Below are 18,777 nucleotides of genomic sequence, written 5' to 3' on the forward strand. Positions count from 1 at the left end.
TCATTAGTCTTTAACGAATCTCAAAACCACAATGAAGTACACTACTGATAAATTAGCAGGAGATTTTAACCCAGAAGTCTGCAGCAGGACCGGTCTACCAACCCCCAACACACACTACCCCAGGCCCCGTTTTAGCCAATGTAGAATGGCTAAAATGAAAAAGTCTGACTGTACCAAGTCAGTGTTGGTGAGGATGCGGAATCAGAACCTCCATACCCTACTGGGAACATAAAATGATACGACCACATTGGAAAACAATGGGGCAGTTTCCCAATCAGTTATTATAAACTTAGGCCAGTCACATGACTCAGACATTCCATTCCTAGGTACTTTAACTAAAGAAAAGTGAACGCTATGTCCATAAAAAGATTTGCACAGGAATATTCAGAACAGCTTTATTTGTAATAGCCCAAACTAGAAACTATCCAAATGTCTGTCAACAATAAATTGCTAAACAAATCGTGCTATACTGGTACAATAGAACACTATAAAATAAATAATTTTTACTCTGCCACGAAAAGAAACTATTACAACAACATGGATGACCCTCAAACTAATTATGCTGAGTATATACTGTATGGTTCATTTACCTAAAATTCTAGAAAATCCAAACCAATCTACAGTGGCCAAAGGCATATCATCATGGTTGCCTAGGGAGGAGGACTCAGGGAGGAAAGGGTTAGCAAAGGGCATGAGGAAACTCTTAGCAGTGATGGGTATGTTCATAATCTTGATCGTGGTGATGGTTTCAGGAGGGAAACATGTCAAAACTTATCAAATTGTACACTTTAAATATGTGCAATTTGTTGTATGTCAATTATACCTGAATAAAAGTTTCCTTCCTTCCTCCCTCCTCTCCTTCCTTTCGAGATAGTGTTCCACAGCGTCTCTGCTGCCCAGGATGGGTACAGTAGTGTGATCATAGCGCACAGCAGCCTCAAATTCCTGAGTTCAAGGGATCCTCCTGCCTCTGGAAGAGCTGGGGCGACGAGTGCGCGCCATCATGCCCGACTAATTTTTTCATTTTTGGTAGAGACGCGCGTCCTTTTGCTGAGGTTGGTCTCGAACTCGAGCTCAATGGATCCTCCCACCTCGGCCTCCTAGGGTGCTAGGATTACACGTGTGCGCCACCGTGCCCCGCAAAAACACCTTGTTTAAAAAGGAAAAGGGTCATCTCGTTCCCAGGATCACCCAGTGATTTAAATCCAGAGGTCAGCAGCAGGACCTCCGTGTACCACCATCCCCCACCCCTCGACACACACAGACCCAGGCCCCTGTGTGGCACCGAGCGGCGGGGAACGTGCTGGAAGCCAGCAGAGCGCGCCCGCCGGCCGGCCCGGACGTAAATCATTAGCCCGTGGGCGGCCCGAGCGCGGCCCCGCCCCGGGGAGGCAACCGGGGCCCAGCCTGGAAGCTCGCCCTATCGGCCACCTGCTGCCTGCCCGCCTGCGCCGCGACATGGTGAGCGGGGGAGATCGGGCGCCGCGCAGGGTGGGGAGCCGGAGCGGGAGCCGGTGAAGGAGGGTCCTCCGGACCCTTTGCGAAGCCGCCGCGTCCCGGCTGTGGAGTCGGGGTCTCCGCCCCACTCCCCGTTGCCTACGGTGCCGGGCGGGATCCAGGAGAGACGTGGTGGCAGGTCGGGCCCCAGCTAGGCGGCAGGCCAGACCTGCCCTTGACTCCCAGGCCAGTGCTCGCTCCCGACCCGTGCTTGGCGCGGAGGAACATCATAGGGAGCCCGCCGTTGTCCCTCTCAGGGGCCACGGTTTTGTTGTGTATTTGGGGGCGCAGGTGAGTGCGAGGGAGAGAGTAAGTTTGTGGGTTCCTGTGCGTTCTTGGTCCCTGCTCGCTCCACTTCTGGGTACAGGGTCTGGCAGGGACTAAGCCTCATCTGAGGCCTGTGCTCTGCCGTGGGGACGTAGTGGAGGCTCAAGCTCATCCCTCCACAAGGCTGAGCCACCCCACAGCTTTGCGCTCCCCCATAGAGGGGAGACATCTCGGGGCCTTTGCTCTGGTGTGCTAGGAGGCCCAGGAAGCTACACCACACACACCATTCCTGGCCCAGAGGCCTTAGGAGCAGTCAAGACTGGGTGTTTTGACCAACTGTGACTTAGGGACAGAGGTTGAGTGGGAATGGTCCTGAGGGGCACCAGGCCCCAAGGATGCAGGCTTGGTAATCGGTAACCCCACTGCACACTCCCCAGAGGAGGCTGGGCCTGACTGGCCATTTACTAAGCAAACACAGTCCCTTCCCCCTCTGTCCCCAGAGCTCAGGTTTGTCACTTCAGGCCCAGGCTGTGTGACTTGGGGGATTCCAGAAGACTCTGCCAAGAAAGGGGAGTCTCCCAGAAGTTCACCTTTACCCACCCACCGACCCACCCCTTTCAGAGCCAAGGAAGTAAACAGTGAATTCTGGTGGCTGGGCAGACTTCTGGTTGCCTGGATACACGGACCAGAATCGCCAGCCACTAGAAAAGGGCTCTCTCCTCTGGAGCAGAGGCCTGCTGGGCAGATGATGCCAATCACTGCCGCCATCTCTGTAGCTATCCAGAGCAAAGGGGAGGAGAGGGCCGAGCCAGATCAGTCCAGAGAGAGCACTTTTTTTAGGAGAGGGAGGAAAAAGTGGACTTTAAGAGTACTTTGATGCTACCCTAAAGCCTATCACAAGCCTACTTGTCCCAGGAGGGGGGTTTTAAATGGAGATGATTTTTGCTTATAACAATGCAGTTTCCTACAGTGTCCCTTTGATGAAATGATCTGTGAGCTGGAGGTTCTGCCAAGAAAGCTACAGCCACCTGGCTGGGGTGTCCAGTCAGCGGGCTGCCTTATAAAAGCTGAACTAACCTCCCTCATGTGTCTCCCCAGACCTCATTTTCAGTTCAGCACACTGTTTCTGTCCTGGGGTGTGCTGTTTTAGAAAGCTAGGCTTTTACACTAGACCTGGATCCTCCCAGAACAGAACCCTCCTTGCTTCCCTGGATCCTGTGACATTCCACTGTGGCCTGGATTATGCACATTTGAGCTGCCTGGAGGGCACTTTGTACAATAGGTAAAGAGGACAGGGGCACTGGATTTGCCAGTTGTTGCTCTTAGCCAAGTTACTTCTGCTTATGGGTCTGAGCTCTAGCCAGAAGAGGACAGAAGATGGAGAACTTGGGATCCCTGGGCCTGGTGGCTCAGGGACCAGAGGCTGTATGGGAGTGTGGTTGAGTACTTACCAGTGGTGGTGCCAGTGGTTGTCACCTGCCATGTGGCTAAGAATGGTCTGGATGCTTGTTTTATTTATTATTTATTTATTCTGGGACAGAGTCTCACTCTCTGCCCTGGATAGAGTGCCACAGCATCATCATAGCTCACAGCAACCTCAAACTCCTGGGTACAAGCAATCGTCCTACTTTAGCCTCCTGAGTAGCTTGGACTACAGGCACCCACCACAATACCCAGCTAGCTTTTTTTTCTATTTTTAGTAGAAACAGCGTCTGACTCTTGCCCAGGCTGGTCTCAAATTCCTGAGCTCAAGCAATCTACCTTTCTCAGCCTCCCAGAGTGCTAGGACTACAGGTGTGAGCCACCACACCTGGCCTGGATGCCTGTTTTAAAACACCAGTTCCTTTGCCCAGCCCCAGGGATGTTGACTTGTAGTCCACACTTTGAAGATGCTGCCTGTGCTGCCACCGACTAAGGGGTGGGGATGGGAGAACAGTGGAGTCTTTTCCCCCTTCTTGGCCAGTGTCCTCTTCAGTATACACAACCTTTAAGGTGAGGCACATAGGCCCTGGGGGCAGGGTGGGGAGGAGTATTCCTCAGTGCCAGTCACATGCATGACACTTCCCTTGGGATTTTCCTTCTCTGAATGGATTATAAAACCCAAGGCCTGAGAACCTATCTGTGAACAATCCTGGACCCCTCCTCCTGGGCAGGGCCCCAGCCTCAGACCTCCCAGGCTATTGCTTAAAAACCTACTGCCCTTTGGTCACCCATGTCCAAAGCTGCCAGTAGCAGCTGGCTGATTTCCCCCAAAGGTCTGAGGCCTTCTTTTTGACCTGTAGAGAAAAATGCCCTTGGGCCTCTGTTTTTTTCCCTCATCTAGGCTGGCAAAGCACACAGGCTAAGTGCTGAGGAGAGGGACCAGCTGTTGCCAAACCTAAGAGCTGTTGGGTGGAACGAGCTGGAAGGCCGTGATGCTATCTTCAAGCAGTTCCATTTCAAAGACTTCAATAGGGTATGGCACTGGGGTGGGACAGTTTCTAAGATTGGAGCTGATGGTGTCACACTCTAGAACTTGTTCTCTCCCTTCTGTTATCCAAAACTCTCAGACACTACACTACGAGTTACTTGGGTACTGTGCCAGTGGGGACATTAATTTTCCTGCATAACTTAGAAAGAATTATCCTTGGGGATTGCAGAGTAGGAAGATGGGTCTTGGGCTGTCTCTACGTAAAACTTTTAGGAACAATTCTCAGAGGAGATAGTTCACGTAGGAAATAGGCGTACATCTCTAAGGCATTTTATTGCCAAAAGACTGGCCAAACAAAAAGCCTGTTGTGGTGTCCCCACTTTGTGATCCCAATAGCAGGACTTTCTTCCTAATACACGGACAACCTCTAACTCAACCCTGAGAGCCGGTCACAAGATGTCAAGGGGGGAAATGATTAAAACAAGAGTGGTGTCCCTGTATGAAACTAGCCCAACCCCTTGCATCTAGGCCATTAAAAGGCATCCCAGAGTCTTTTTTCTCAGAACACTAACCTGGTCTCATTTCACTTGAATAGGCTTTTGGGTTCATGACAAGAGTGGCCCTGCAGGCTGAGAAATTGGACCACCATCCAGAATGGTTTAACGTGTACAACAAGGTGAGCGATGCCCTGCCCCTCTGTTGTGCCCTGCCCCTGTCCAAATCTTGAAAACCCCACTCACTCTGAAGGTCCCTTCGCTGTACTTCACTGTGGGCCCTCCTCACAGGTTGACCCACAGGCCCACCCACTGAATCCGTCCATTCATCTTATTCCTGATCTCATTAAGATTGCATATGCCTAGAATCAACATAACACCACTGGAAAATAATGTCTCACGACAATCAGAAGAAATGCAAATTAAAACAGTGAGATGCCTGTGGTTGAAATAGACATTAAGAAGGCAAAACCCGGGGTGGGGGGGAGTGTGCTCCCACTTGATGGGCACAATGTTAGGGTGTATGGCACACCTCTTGGGGGAGGGACACAATTATAAGACTCTATCTAACAATGGAAACAATGTAACCCAATTCTTTGTACCCTCAAATTAACGTGAAACAATAATAACAATTACACACACACACACATATATATATAAATAACCTGAAAAAAAAAAAGAAGACAAAACTTAAGAAAGGAAAAGCTGTGGGACTCAGACATACTTGCTAATAGCTCTAAGTGGCTTTAATCCTTCTGGAGGTATGGAAGAATGAAAAAATACCCATGCAGAGCCAACCTATCAGATTGCTTAACGAATGGAAATAATCATTAGATGCCTAGCATCTGCCAAGAGCTCTGCTGGACTATGTATAAAAACCTTAAGGGTAGAAATTATGCTAATGGATAGTGTTTTAAGAGTTGGTATTGGTTTTTAGTTTTGTCTTTACCATTAGGACGTTAAATTTTTACCCTATAGCTGAGATCACCATTAGTTTTGAAAGACATGAGAGAGACATATAAGACAGTCAGTCTCCCCTGTCGTTACAGACATGTCAGCAAGGGTCCCCAGGACAGACTATACTGAGTGGTTACTACTGAGCTCCCAGTAGGGCTGGGCCCAACAGCTGGTGACTTCTGCTCCTAAGTGCAATCAGTGGAGTCAGATGGCCCTGCATTTCTGGTTTTGTTTCAGGTCCACATCACCCTGAGCACCCATGAGTGTGCAGGCCTTTCAGAACGGGACATAAACCTGGCCAGCTTCATCGAACAAGTAGCAACATCCATGTCATAGATCCTGTCCTTCCTCTTTGAATCACTCAGGGCAAAGGGGTGATTGAATTGGGGAATCCAGGGAGGGAGCTGAGAGCCCTTGGCCCCAAGACCCTGCTGCCTCTGTTGAGGGGTGAGTCCTTGTTGTGGGGAGAAGATCCTAGCATCCCTGCCAACACCAAGAATTTAGACCTCTTCCCTGTGCTGCTCTCTGTCCTTGGGGCTCTATTATGTTACACTAATTTGAATAAGCTCCTTTCTTTGCACCTTTTCAGCAACAGTAATGTTTTCTTGCTCACTTTATAATTCATTTCCCAAGAAGCTGTGATACAGGGTAAAATAAAATCTTATCTTAGAAACCAGGTAAACCCCTTCCTATGTGATGGAAACATGTTATGTTTGTATCTATCAAGTAAAACTATTGTCACTTGGTCTCAAGCTGTAGAACCATCTTTCCCAAGGGTCGATCCAAATAAGTAGGCCCTAAAAGCACTTAGTGCGAGGCACAGTTCAAGGTACTGGGGGAAAGAGAGGAACCAGACCACTTGGACTTCAGGTTCATTATCATCTAGGGGAACCAGACAGGAAAACAATTAACTATTACCAGACAGGACAAATTAAGTTAATGCTGGATGGTGGGGTAAGATTGAGCTAAGGAGAATACAAATGATTAATGGTGACAAAGGCAAACCTGGAAGCTTTCATTGGAGTTATGCTTCGGAGACCTGAGTGGAATCATTAAGGGGCAGAAATGGCTGAAGGAACATCATGAACACAGATACTTACTGAATAATGTGATGCAAAGGAAATGCTCGTGGAACATTATGGATTTCAGGTTTTGGATTAGGGATACTCAACCTAAGTATAATGCAAATATTCCCAAATCCAAAATCCAAAACTTCTTGTCCCAAGCCTTTCAGATCAGGGATACTCAACTTGTACCTTCTGCCTGGCTCATTTTATGTGTCAACTTGATTGGGCCACGGGGAGCCCAGATGCTTGGTCAAACATTACTGACAGTCTTTCTGAATGAGATTAACATTTGAACTGGTAGACTGGAGTAAAGCAGATTGCCTGCCCTGATGCGGGTGGGCCTCACCCAAATTAGCTGAAAGCTATGTAGACTAAAAGGGCTGACCCTCCCCCACATAAGAGGGAATTCCTGACTGCCTTGGACTGGAACAAGTCTTTTCTTGCTTTTGGACTCAAAACTACAATATCCACTCTTCTTGGGTCCCAAACCTGTGGGCTGAGTGGAACTATACTATCATAGGCGCTCCTGGATCTTCAGCTTGCCAACTCCAGATCATAGGATTGGTCAATCTCCATTATCATATAAGCCAATTCCTTACAATAAATCTTTATATGTATATTGATTCTGTTTCTCTGGAGAACCCTGACTGGCCTATTAACATCAGATGGGGAGATTTCTAATCGTGGTGGTCTCTGCAGTTTCTCAGAGATCTAGCCTAGCAAAGGCCTCCAGGCTTGCCTGCTTTGACCCTATAAAAGAGAAGACACAAGGCACAGCTTAGGAGCTATATATCTTTGGAGCAATTATGGAGCAGTTTTTCGCCAGGACTGGGAGGAGGATGCTGAGAGTCTTGTCCCTAGCCCTGTATGCAATGCCACACAAATACCACATCACGTATGGCACGAGGCAGAGACTCCTACCCTGAAGCACTCCCTGAGAACTAAGCTAATTTGCAAATGCCAGGGTCACTTGGAGCAGGCATCTAGCAATGTCACAACCCTATCAACCTGGATGAGTCAGTACCCCAACAAGGGTCAGAAAAGAGGCAAAGGTTGGTGGTTGAAATAAGCATATTGTTGATAAGAGGGCTTGGTGGGACCCCCTTCTTATCCTATGTGCTAGTAAAACATTATCAGCTTATGTTGATAGCAGTTTAACATCAAGACTGTAAGATCCAAACAATGGCCTCTCATCTACTCCACTTCTCACTTACATTTTTCTAAGTGTACTTTGATCTGACGGCTGAGAATTAGGACACAGAAGACACTAGACATAAGGGTATGGATTGCCTTATGTTCCTGCCTCTGCTTGTTATCATGGATAAAGGGTTGAAAAATGCTACCACAGGTGGCACTAGTTATATGAAGTGTTTTTATGTGGGACAAAGACACAGGCAACACTTTTTAGAAATAGATTTATTTTAAAATTAATCCAAATAATTAAAACTATAGAGAGGACATAAAGATACAAGAGATTATGGTTAAAAGGAAAGCACAAAGCAATTAAATCTCCTAAGCAAGAAAAGACTCTCAAAAACTTGATTGGGTAGCTGTCAAACTAGGCCCCAGTCATTACTTCTGTCACTACCCAGTCTAGCTGAAAGCTGCTCATTGCCACCAAGATCCCACAGAGAAGGCAAACAGCCAGATTGCTGTTCTGCTGAAGAGGGCAAAGCTTCTTAGACAGACCAGGCCTCATTCTCCAAGAATGTCTTGCTCCTCTCTCCCCAGCAAGGGTGGAGGACATATGGCCCCCAACCAAATGCAGACTTCACAGAAGAAATGCCTTTATAAAAGGATTTGTTCTATAAAAACTGGATTCAATCAATAGGCTGTACTCAAGGATCCAGAAGGCCACATGGTCCTGAGGCTGCAGCTTCCCTGCCCCTGTGCCAGATGCTCCAGGGAAGGAGGCCATTTGGCAAAAAAACTATAGCAAAGGGAGTATTCCTTGGCTTGGTTCTGGCCAAGTCTGAATGGGCCAAAATGAAAAGCTGGGTTCCCCGAATGACAGCTTTCAGATCCTAAGTCTTTGGATTTTTTATTCATGGAACAAGATGCCCTGCAGTTTTAATGTGTGAAGATCATCTGAAGAACTCTATCAGACCCTAAACCAAATGCAGGGCTTTAAGCCAGAGCTACGCTGCCCAGGTGGCTGGAGTCCACTGAGATGGACTCAATCTAGCATGCAGGTGTAAGCAGAGCACATGATGAAGATGGCAGAAAATATGACAGGGCCCTGGCCCTAGGAAACTAAGGACCTGAATTCCAAACCTCCCCGAAACAGAAATGACCACCATTCCTGGTGTGGAGACCACTCAGCTACCTATGAAAATGCCTGCAAGTGAGCCAGATTCTGTTCTCGCATCTGTTTACTGGCCCTCGCCAATGGTTGCACACCCCGCTCACCACCAGGGGGCAGTCTCTCCCTAGCAGCCCATTCACCCAGTTTGTGATGTCCTGTATGTGCCCAAGCTGTGAAATGAATGCAAACATCCATGGTGATTACAGTTTGGGTCATTTAATTATTTAATTGCATTTTAAGAGATTATTGCTGCAATTAGGAAGGAAACATTGAGATGGGAAGGGGGGAGGTTAGAAAAAAGAGAAAACTTAAAAGAAGCAAGTACCATCTTCCAAGTATAAAACTGATAATATTAAAAGTGACATGGCAGTATATTCACAACTACTTACTTCTAATGCAGTAACAATACAGTAGTTTTTGCAGAGGCCAGTATGACATCTGCGAGCCACATTATACTATTAAGACTCTCAACCCACCTCTGCCACAGACTAAATATTACTATGTGCACACACAGATGCACAAATACACACAAAATGAAAAATATGTAGGAGTGTTAAGTCAAACTAAGGCTCCTAATCATAAATTTAAGTGGCTACAGTAGGTCCCTTTGCAAAATACCATGTTCCCCTGGCACCAATGTTGTCATAGCACAGAAGTAGTAAGTGGCTCTGGGGCCTGGTGCTGGGGAGACACTGGAAACATCTGCACACTCAGCAGGGCCCACGCTTCTCTCCACTGCAGCAGCTAGCAAGCCTCAGTGGTACCCGCTGCACTCAGCACTGAGGTTTGGGATCCCTGGACTTCCGTCAGTGTCATGCGCTGGAGACCCGAGAAGATTCACACCAACCTCTGACCACAGCTACTCTCTCAAGGAGGTGCCTGCCAGTTCAGCAAGTGGGAGGAAACATGTGACTCCCTTGTCTTAAGGATCTCAGCTTCTTCCTCTGACATGTATACCACTTCTGGAACCCACAACGCACTGCAGAACAAACAGGAAGTGAGCACACACATACCCTACCAGCCCTGCAGTAACAAGGCCAGCTCGTCACAGTTGCTGGGTAACAGGTACAGTGCTAGAGAACACTTGAGACAAATGCACTAAGGAGCTTGAGGAAAAGTCTGGTAGTCTTGGCTCTTCCAGCCAGCACTCCCAGTGGAGGAGGCTAAAGGATACCAGCCTGGAGAGGCTGAACGTTCAGGAGTCCCTGAGATGGGGAATGGAACAGAGGCAAGTTTCCTCTGACATGTCCTAAGTCTCCCCTACCCAGATAGAAACTTAAAAGACTGATCCATTTCCCCTGGGGCCTGGGCCAGGAATAGCTCACTGCTCACTGCTGAGAAGGCACATTATATTATGTCATTAGAGCAGGACAGTAGCTCAACTAGACCAGTGCCCACTATAGGGGAGAAGAGGGTAGGAAGTAGGTGCAGAGTCTGGTCCTGTCCCTGCACCACCCTGAGCAACTAGTCTTACGAAGGAATTCTGGGCCTTAGGCCACAATGGCTGCCTGCCATTCTGCTTTCCTATCCCAAAATGTTTATGTCCATATGCTGTTCCCTTTTGGGGGCTGAGAAGCACCCAGTACCTGAAGCTAAGTACTTTTGAACATTGAATAAAGGCAGGTGTGGGGAAGAAAGAACACACTTAGCAAAAAGAAAACCTATCACACCTTCTTCACATCCACCTAGGGTAAGTCAAGGCAACTTGTGAAGGTCCTTTGAGCTGTGCCTTCAAGCAAACATATTTACATTACATGATGGCTTAAAGCAGTCGGGGTGGGGGGTAGACAACCACCAACTTGGGTGACACATATTTGAATCTGGGTGTCATCTTACTCTGATATTCCGAAAAGTGTAGAAAAGGGTCTGGTTTTTGCTCATCACCAGTCCAGGAGAAGGCTCAGGTGTGCTCTGACTACTGCCAGTTCAGGGCAGCAGCACTGTAGCCAGAAGGTCCTAGATTCTCTGGAAAGAATATTCTCTTCCAAGTCCATGGGAACAAGAACAGATCAATGGGAGCATCACCTCAAATGAGAGTCTCCAAAGATGGTGACAACCGTGTCAAACAGGGACTGCAAGCACAGAAGAGACCGCTCCAAATGGACCACCCCAAACCCTGCCTTGGTAGACTACGCAAGTCCTACATAATAGGGAACAATGGCCTGGCAGATCTGTGTCCTGGAAAAATAAAAATGATTCTAAGAGAGACAACTAACCGGCTGAATGAGCCTCCTGCTTAAAGTATACCTAACACCCAGCTGGGGAAACATCTGTTACATAGTGCTTCCTATCTGACCAGCCAAAACATCTGCCTGAGATAACAAATAAACCTTTTTGCTATTCATAAACGTACCCCAGCTTCCCTAAGGAATCAGGTCAGCTCAGAGCCACCACACAATGATTAAGTGAAATTAAAAGCTAAAGAAGTTAGAGGAGGAAATGACAACAATTCCTAGGGTAACATTTCTAAACAAGGGCAAAATCATTACATTATGGAATCCTTCAAAGTCTTCAGATTAAAAACCACAAAAAGATGACAAAAGGAGGAACAAGAATTCCGAGGATCAAGCAGTCTTGTGGTCGTCTTGTGCTCTGTGGTGCAAGACCAGACGTCTCAGTTTTGCATGACCTGTTCCATACCCCAGAACCTTCTGAAGTCCAGAAGCCCCTTGGGACTAGAAAGGGTCCAAGTTCAGCGGGGTTTTGGAGAGCCATTTATTTGGCTGCCCTGGGTGATAGTGTCTGTGCTGTATAAGCTGTCCAAGAAGACCGAGGTTAATTCCGCAACCAGATTCCTGTCTGAGATTGTCTGGGCCATGCCGTAGACAGCACCCTATAAACCCAATTAATGACATAGTGAGGACAGAGACAGGAATAAGGATAAGACTGGCAATATTCCCCTCCTCTCCCAATCCTAGCTTTTCATTTGTGCTGCCCACACACACTGTCCATTTCCACCCAGGACATCCCATCATTTTGTCAGAAAAACAACTGGCACAGTCAATTTTTCATAGGTACTTTCCAGACAGTCTTTCTGCATAATGGAACTATCTCATGAGATTTGATGTAGAAAATTCCAGAGAAAACAAGTTTATTACTTTCCCTATGTCAAATTTTTCTTTTCAAATGGACACTGCTCCACCTTTTTTTGTGAAGCCATTTCTAATTTACAAGGTGCTTTATATTGCGAGGGTACAAAAAAACATATACACATTTTAAGAAGGGAAAAAACTAGGCAAGATGTGGTGGCTCACACCTGTAATCCTAGCACTCTGGAAGGTCAAGGTGGGTAGGTCACCTGAACTCAGGAGTTGGAGATCAACTAGAGCAAAAGCAAGACCCCACCACTACTAAAAATAGAAAAACTAGCTAGGTGCTGTGGTGGGCACCTGCAGTCCCAGTTACTCGAGAGACTGAGGCATGGGGTTCACCTGAGCCTAAGAGTTTGAGGTTGCTGTGAACTAGGAAGCCACAGCACTCTACCCAGGGCACAAACATAGACTCTATCTCAAGAAAAAAGAAAAGAAAAGAAAAAACTGTGTTAAAATTGTAATATTCAAGTCACATTTGACTTCTGCGATTACAAGAGACATAAGATAACAAATGTTATCAGTTCACATTATTACACTTTAATTCAGGGTTTTTTTGAGACAGAGCCTCAGGCTGTCGCCCTGGGTAGAGTGCTGCGCCATCACAGCTCATAGCAACCTCCAACTCCTGGACTTAAGCGATTTTCTTGACTCAGCCTCCCAAGTAGCTGGGACTACAGGCGCCTGCCACAATGCCCAGCTTTTTTTTGGTTGCAGCCGTCATTGTTGTTTGTTGGGCCCGAGCTGGATTTGAACCCACCAGCTCAGGTGTATGTGGCTGGCGCCTTAGCCACTTGAGCTACAGGCACCAAGCCAGGTTTTTTCTTTTCCAAAAGGTGTATACATCTTTTTGGTACCCTCTGTATAGTGTCTCACTTGAGATTTCGAACAACCCTGGGAATGGGTGGGGCAGAGATCATGGGCTCCAATTAACAGAGTTTATGGCTAAGAGGGTAGAGGCAAGAACAGACTCCAGGTCATCTGATTCTTTTAAATGTTTCACCAACTCCTGAATTTCCAAGGGAAGAAAAAATTCCAAGTGTCCCTACCATTCCTGTGGTCTTTGCTTTAGGATTCTTCATGATTTGAGTGACAGATTCCCGGATGTCCTTTAGGAATTGTATGGCTATTCGCTTCCGGGCATGTAATAATGTGATACAGAAATGAATACTACAGGAGAAGAGAGAAAGAAAAAGAGAGAGAGAGACATGAACACTGAAAACATACAGCACGTTCTAAAACAAAATAACCCAATACAGGAATTTACTGGTTGCCTCTTTGTGTTACTTCTGACAAGCGTGGTCATCCAAGTTGCTCCCAGCCCAGGAACTTGGGGCTCACAAATATTCGGATTGTCAAGCATAGGCTGCCACCAGGCCTCTCAGAATGATCAAGAACCATCCTGCTAGATGAGCACAGCTGGTTGTCTGTCCCGCCCCTTCCCTCACAATCAGTACTCCTTCAATGTAGGACCACTAATGGGACACTTTTATGTTAGACAATCAGCTCTCCTGGCCCTTGGGGGGACAGGGCCACATAACTTGGGTCTTGAAGGACTTCAGGGCAAACAAAAACTAACTCACCCTAGAGGGAGAACAGGGTTTAGTGGAATGTGAAGAGGAAAAGCAATGGTCTAGATGGGATTGGCAAGAGGCCAACCGGTAACAGGAAAGTTGTGCGCAGAGGACAGGACAGGCCTACTCAGTAGGGCAGAGTATTAAAGACATCGTGGAAGGTTAGGTTAGAAAGGCATATTAAAGAAGACAATACAGGCATAAAGGATCAGAGACCCTCTGAAGGGCCTGAACTACATATGAGGTCAGACAATTAAGTTTGCAAACTTATCCTAGAATAAGTGCTACATATCTCAATGCTGAAAATCACTACAGTCACCTTTGAAGTCCTCCCCTTGGGAAGCTATGCACTGATCCCAGAGCTAGTCCACCCCTCAAGGCACTTTTTTCTAGGATGAGTCTGTAAGCTTAATTGTTGGACCTCATATTATCCAGTCCGCACTTTTTTTTTTTTTTTTTGAGACAGTCTCACTTTCTTGTCCCCAGTAGAGTGCCATGGCACTATAGCTCACAGAAACCTCAAACTCCTCAAGTGATCCTCTTGCCTCAGCCTCCCAAGCAGCTGGGACTACAGGCTCCCACCCCAATGCCCAGCTATTTTTTTAGAGATGGGGTCCTGCTCTTGCTGGGGTTGGTCTCAAACTGGTGAACTTAAGCAATCCACCCACCCCAGCTCCCAGAGTGCTGGAAGTAAAGGCATGAGCCATTGCACCTGGCCATGCAACAAGTATTTTATAAGAGCAATCTGATGGCTGTGTACAAGGCAGACTGCAGAGTACAGCGGCTAGAGAGTGAGAGGAAAACCTCATGAGTGAACACTGGTCTCAAGAGACTATCACCTGATTCTGCCAGAATTTAAAGCTAATGGTCTTGTTATTTATATCTAATAACTCCAGGTGGCAAGATAGAAATCCTTTAGATCTATAGTTGCTACCAAAGTGCTAGGCTCAAGCAAAGTCTCTACCTCAGGTTACCTTGCTATCTAAGTTCTTCCAAAGTCATAGAATAAGGCCAGACACAGTGGCTCAAGCCTGTAATTCTAGCACTCTGGGAGGCCAAGGCAGATGGATTACCCTGAGCTCAAGAGTTCGAGACCAGCCTGAGCAAGAGTGAGACCCTCCAACTCTAAAAACAAAAAAACAACCAGGCATTGTGGCAGATGCCTTAGTCCTAGATACTTAGGGGGCTGAAGCCAAGAATCACTTAAGCCCAAGAGTTTGAGGTTGCTGTGAGCTGTGATGCCACTGCACTCTACCAAGGGCAACAAAGTGAGACCCTGTCTCAAAAAAAAAAAAAAGTCATGTAGCAAAAGAAGGAAAAGAGGCTACTTCATACTTACCTGGGTGGGAATTGCAACTGGTTCAAGTGCCAGCCCTTAGCAGTCATCAGGTTAGATAGTCGGTAGATGTCAAAATCATGGGAGCCCAAAGCAATGACTGATACTTGAGGATTCCCAAAAACAAAGATGCCTTTGATATTTTCTAGTCTTAAAACAAAAAGAGAAAAACAAGAAGCAAAAGGATTCAGCCACATATATTCCTCTGTTCATCATCTCTTAAATCATCCAAAGTGATAATGAATGTCATCAATTCTTTAGGGCTTTAGTCTTCTTACCTTCTAACATAAGAAGCTAATAAGCTAGACTGTGATCAGTGGTTCTTATGGAGATCAGAATCACAAACAGAACACAAAAAACATTCCAAGGCTCAAACCTCATCTAGGTCTAACCAATCAGAATCACTGACTTCAAATGTGTCTACCCAACTCCCAATTATATTCCCTTAGAGACATCTGAGGCATAAATGATGTAATAAAAAAAAATTTCTGAAAAAATAATCCATTTCTATAGTCCTACAAAGTTATATTTAATTCCTAAAGCGAGAAATGTATAGCAGTTCTCATCAGATGGTCCTATCAGAACCATATTCAAATGGACATTTTTAAATGAAATGCCTATGAGCAGCTTTCCTTACCCCTCAAGATTCTGAAAAGGTCTCCCAATCCTGGTGACACACATACAGGCAGGTCACCCAGGAATAGATCCATTAGACAGAGCACACAGCCAGTTATGGCCTTGGCTTAACCCCAGATTTTACCACCCTTCCTTTCCCATTCCTTCTGACCTATTTACAATTCTTTTCTTATTCCACCGATTCTTGAAGTATGATAGTATGATTTCTGCACCAGTAGCCTGAGTATCTCTCCTGGAAATCCTCAGAACCCATCCCAGATCTATTAAATGAGAAACTCTAGGAGTGTTTTACCAAGCCCTCCAGTGATGGGATGCATGCTCAAATTTGGAAGCATCTATCTTAACCACTCAACAGTACGTTAGCATGAGGCTAAAAGACGTCAGTTTTTGAGACATCCTTAGAGATGAGACAACCTTCAAATGAAGCCCTTTCTCTGAAGACTCTCCAAAAGTCACAGCAGAGAAAGGGAGCTTCTCCCAGGCCAGAACCACACACTCTTAAGCTGCCATCCTAAACTCTTGGCTTCTTGAGAGATGGCAAACAGGCTAGGGTATGGGTACTTAGCCAGGCTGATGTCTTGAGCCTACTAGTGGAAAAAGCAAAGGACAAAGTAGAATCCCAATCTTCCACACATACTCTGACTTGAGGAAGCGAGCAGTTTTGATGGTCTGTTTGGTAGCTTCAACATAGCCGTTCTCACCCAAGTGCATCAAGGCAGCCCAACAGGCTGCACTAATGCCACCAGGCCGTGAGCCTGCAATGGTTGGGGAAGCGTAGATGCCACCTTGCCAATCCGGAGCAACGAAGAACTGATAGCTCCTGTACTTCTTGTCACTGTATAACACCAACGAAGAGCCTTTGGGGGCGTAGCCGTACTGAGGGGGAGAAGCAGAGAGTGAGAGCGCAGTTCTGACTGGCAAATCTTGTCCCCAAACTCCCCTCAAGCAAAGGAATTCCTAGTGTTGGTTTCCCTGCAATGTCCACTCATATTAAGGATTCAAACTTAAAATAGTAGAATGAAGAAGAAATTTAAGGCATAAAGTTTAAATTCTCTATGTTAGGGATGAGGAATCTTGAGGCCCAGAGAAGAACACTGTTAATAGATTTATTCCACCTCTTGCCCCGCATGTGGTTTTCCTTATTTAAAATACTTTTCTGGGGCAGTATGTCAGGATGGAAACAAAGGTACATTACCAGTGGAAGCCAGGAAACGATGGAATTTAAGTCACCAAGAGCAACTTTTGAAATCACCTGACACTCTTCCCATCTTTTTTGCTTAGTATTATTCTTCCTTTTTTAACAACATAATGTTGCTCAGAATCTACAAGCTACTTAATCCAGCTTTAAAATTAATTATGTAATTGGCTTCCTTATAGAAAATGTATCCTTCTCATTAACTCTCACATGGAATTTCATTCCCTCAATCACATAGAAATGGATGGTTAAGGAAAAAAAGGCACAGTAGCTATTTTGGGTGGAAAGGAAAACCAGATTCTAACTAATCATCTATCTGCTGCAGATCCTTTAGAGTTTGAAAAGCAAGTCTTTACTGTGCTTGAGTTTGAAACAAGCTCTGAAAATGTAATCGAAACAAGACACATATTCCTGAAGTTGCTAGTAACTTCTTCCACATCTCAATATGTGTGTAAAGAGCTCCCAACCAATCTAGATTTCGTGTGAGTCCCTCAAAGGTGACAGGCATGGACATTTCCAACATTGTAAGCTAAATATTCCTCAGCTCATGGGTGCCCCACTTCTCCCGAGGGACTCTTCCAACAGCACACTCCTGTCATCCACGTTCAGGAGCTGCAGTATTAACATCCACCCTCTTAGGAGCTCCGATATCAACCTTCACCTCGTCCACTCTCTACTTCAAATAATCTTAAGCCTTCTGCGAACTTTTTTTTTTTTTCTTTAACAAGGACCACTATGCTAGTGTGTTCCAGTTACATACAATCAGTGGATACAGAAATTCTCTTCGCCAATGAGATAAAAGTAATAGGTTCCTTTGCACTCTTGTCTGTCACCTGTACTCCTATACCCCATTGCCTGAACCAGTGGCCTGGTGAGAGCCAAGAATTATAGTTAATTTCATACTTTGGAGGAAGCTAATGCTTTAACCAACTAATTTTTTGTCGATAATAGTCAAAATAACCAACTACTAACACCTGAGTGCCTCCTTAGCTCACCTTATGGGTATCAGCTGAAATGCTGGTCACACCTTTCACCCGGAAATCAAATGGCTGCTCCAGCGGGTATCCTGCTTTCTCCATAAAGATGATGAGGAAGCCCCCCAGACAAGCGTCTACGTGAAGAGGTATTTTGTATTTCACAGCCAGCTTGTTCCAATAAACAAAGAACATAAGAGACTTTCACTTATTGTCCCATAATAAAAACTTTGCAGGGCATGAATGGAAAGGTGGGCTAAAAACCCAGACTATCTTGTACTCTGCCTCTCATGATTAAAATACTGAATCTTTAATAGTCCTAACAAAGTTTATCTTTCAAACACATTTTGCCTTCAAAATAATTCATCTGAAATATGATAGCTATTTTATATTTTAATATACATGACTTCAAACTCCCTGCAAAAGCAAGCAGGAAATGAGTCACAGTGATTGAAGCTGCCTCTGGAGCCAAGGAAATGGTCCTGCTTCAGTCTTGTGGGTGCACAAGCAGAGGGAGGAGCAGGTGCTGAGGGGCAGCCTGTGGAGTGTCACACCCGCTGGTGGGCACCTTCCTCTAGGCAGACTACTTCCTGATCTCAATCTAAAAGTCACTAGTATTTCAGGATATCCTGTCTAAAGAAAAGACGAGGCCTAATATTGTCCCTCCCCCAGAGCAAAGAGTAGCTAGCAACTTTCAGAGCTTCTGAATAGAGCTGTAGGGTATACCATACCCAGGCTGATGAGAGCTGTGCATCACTACTGTGATCAAACCTAGAATCCAAATCATTTCTATTTGCCAAATACTGAACCATGAGCGTCTCCTTTTAGAATCTCAATTTGACTGCCATAATAGCGCATTTCTCTCCCGTACCTGGGCCACTTCAGGGATTGGATCTATCACACCATGAGCATACTGTGGGGCAGAACACACAAGCATGGCAGTGTTACTGGAGATGGCTCTTCTCATCGCCTAGGG

General features: G+C 46.0%; 2 protein-coding genes across 4 annotated transcripts in view; one reads left to right on the top strand and one right to left on the bottom strand.

Moving 5' to 3' along the window:
- The first annotated feature begins 1,410 nt into the window (after nucleotides 1-1,410).
- PCBD1 (pterin-4 alpha-carbinolamine dehydratase 1) lies at nucleotides 1,411-6,371 on the top strand. Of its 2 annotated transcripts, XM_003783586.3 has the most exons (4): nucleotides 1,411-1,461; nucleotides 4,088-4,219; nucleotides 4,770-4,850; nucleotides 5,863-6,371. In XM_003783586.3, exons 1-4 carry the CDS (start codon nucleotides 1,459-1,461, stop codon nucleotides 5,959-5,961), a joined length of 315 nt encoding a protein of 104 aa, XP_003783634.1. In that variant the 5' UTR covers nucleotides 1,411-1,458; the 3' UTR covers nucleotides 5,962-6,371. The 2 variants fall into 2 exon arrangements, with proteins under 2 accessions (XP_003783634.1, XP_012656889.1); XM_012801435.2 differs by lacking the exon at nucleotides 4,088-4,219 and having other exon boundaries at nucleotides 1,438-1,461.
- Nucleotides 6,372-10,329: 3,958 nt separating this feature from the next.
- Nucleotides 10,330-18,777, bottom strand: part of SGPL1 (sphingosine-1-phosphate lyase 1) — a 53,169-nt gene continuing 44,721 nt past the window's right edge. For both annotated transcript variants that reach the window (XM_003783587.3, XM_023509555.1), the window contains exons 10-15: nucleotides 18,673-18,771; nucleotides 17,823-17,972; nucleotides 16,270-16,508; nucleotides 15,000-15,146; nucleotides 13,136-13,256; nucleotides 10,330-11,830 (exon numbers count right to left, since the gene is read on the bottom strand). In XM_003783587.3, coding sequence (XP_003783635.1) covers nucleotides 11,690-11,830; nucleotides 13,136-13,256; nucleotides 15,000-15,146; nucleotides 16,270-16,508; nucleotides 17,823-17,972; nucleotides 18,673-18,771 — 897 coding nt within the window. In that variant the 3' untranslated portion in view covers nucleotides 10,330-11,689. The remainder of the gene's footprint in view (nucleotides 11,831-13,135; nucleotides 13,257-14,999; nucleotides 15,147-16,269; nucleotides 16,509-17,822; nucleotides 17,973-18,672; nucleotides 18,772-18,777) is intronic.

The sequence above is a fragment of the Otolemur garnettii genome, unplaced genomic scaffold, assembly GCF_000181295.1.
Source record: "Otolemur garnettii isolate 467f Iridium unplaced genomic scaffold, OtoGar3 scaffold00008, whole genome shotgun sequence".
In the NCBI taxonomy this organism is placed as follows: domain Eukaryota; kingdom Metazoa; phylum Chordata; class Mammalia; order Primates; family Galagidae; genus Otolemur; species Otolemur garnettii.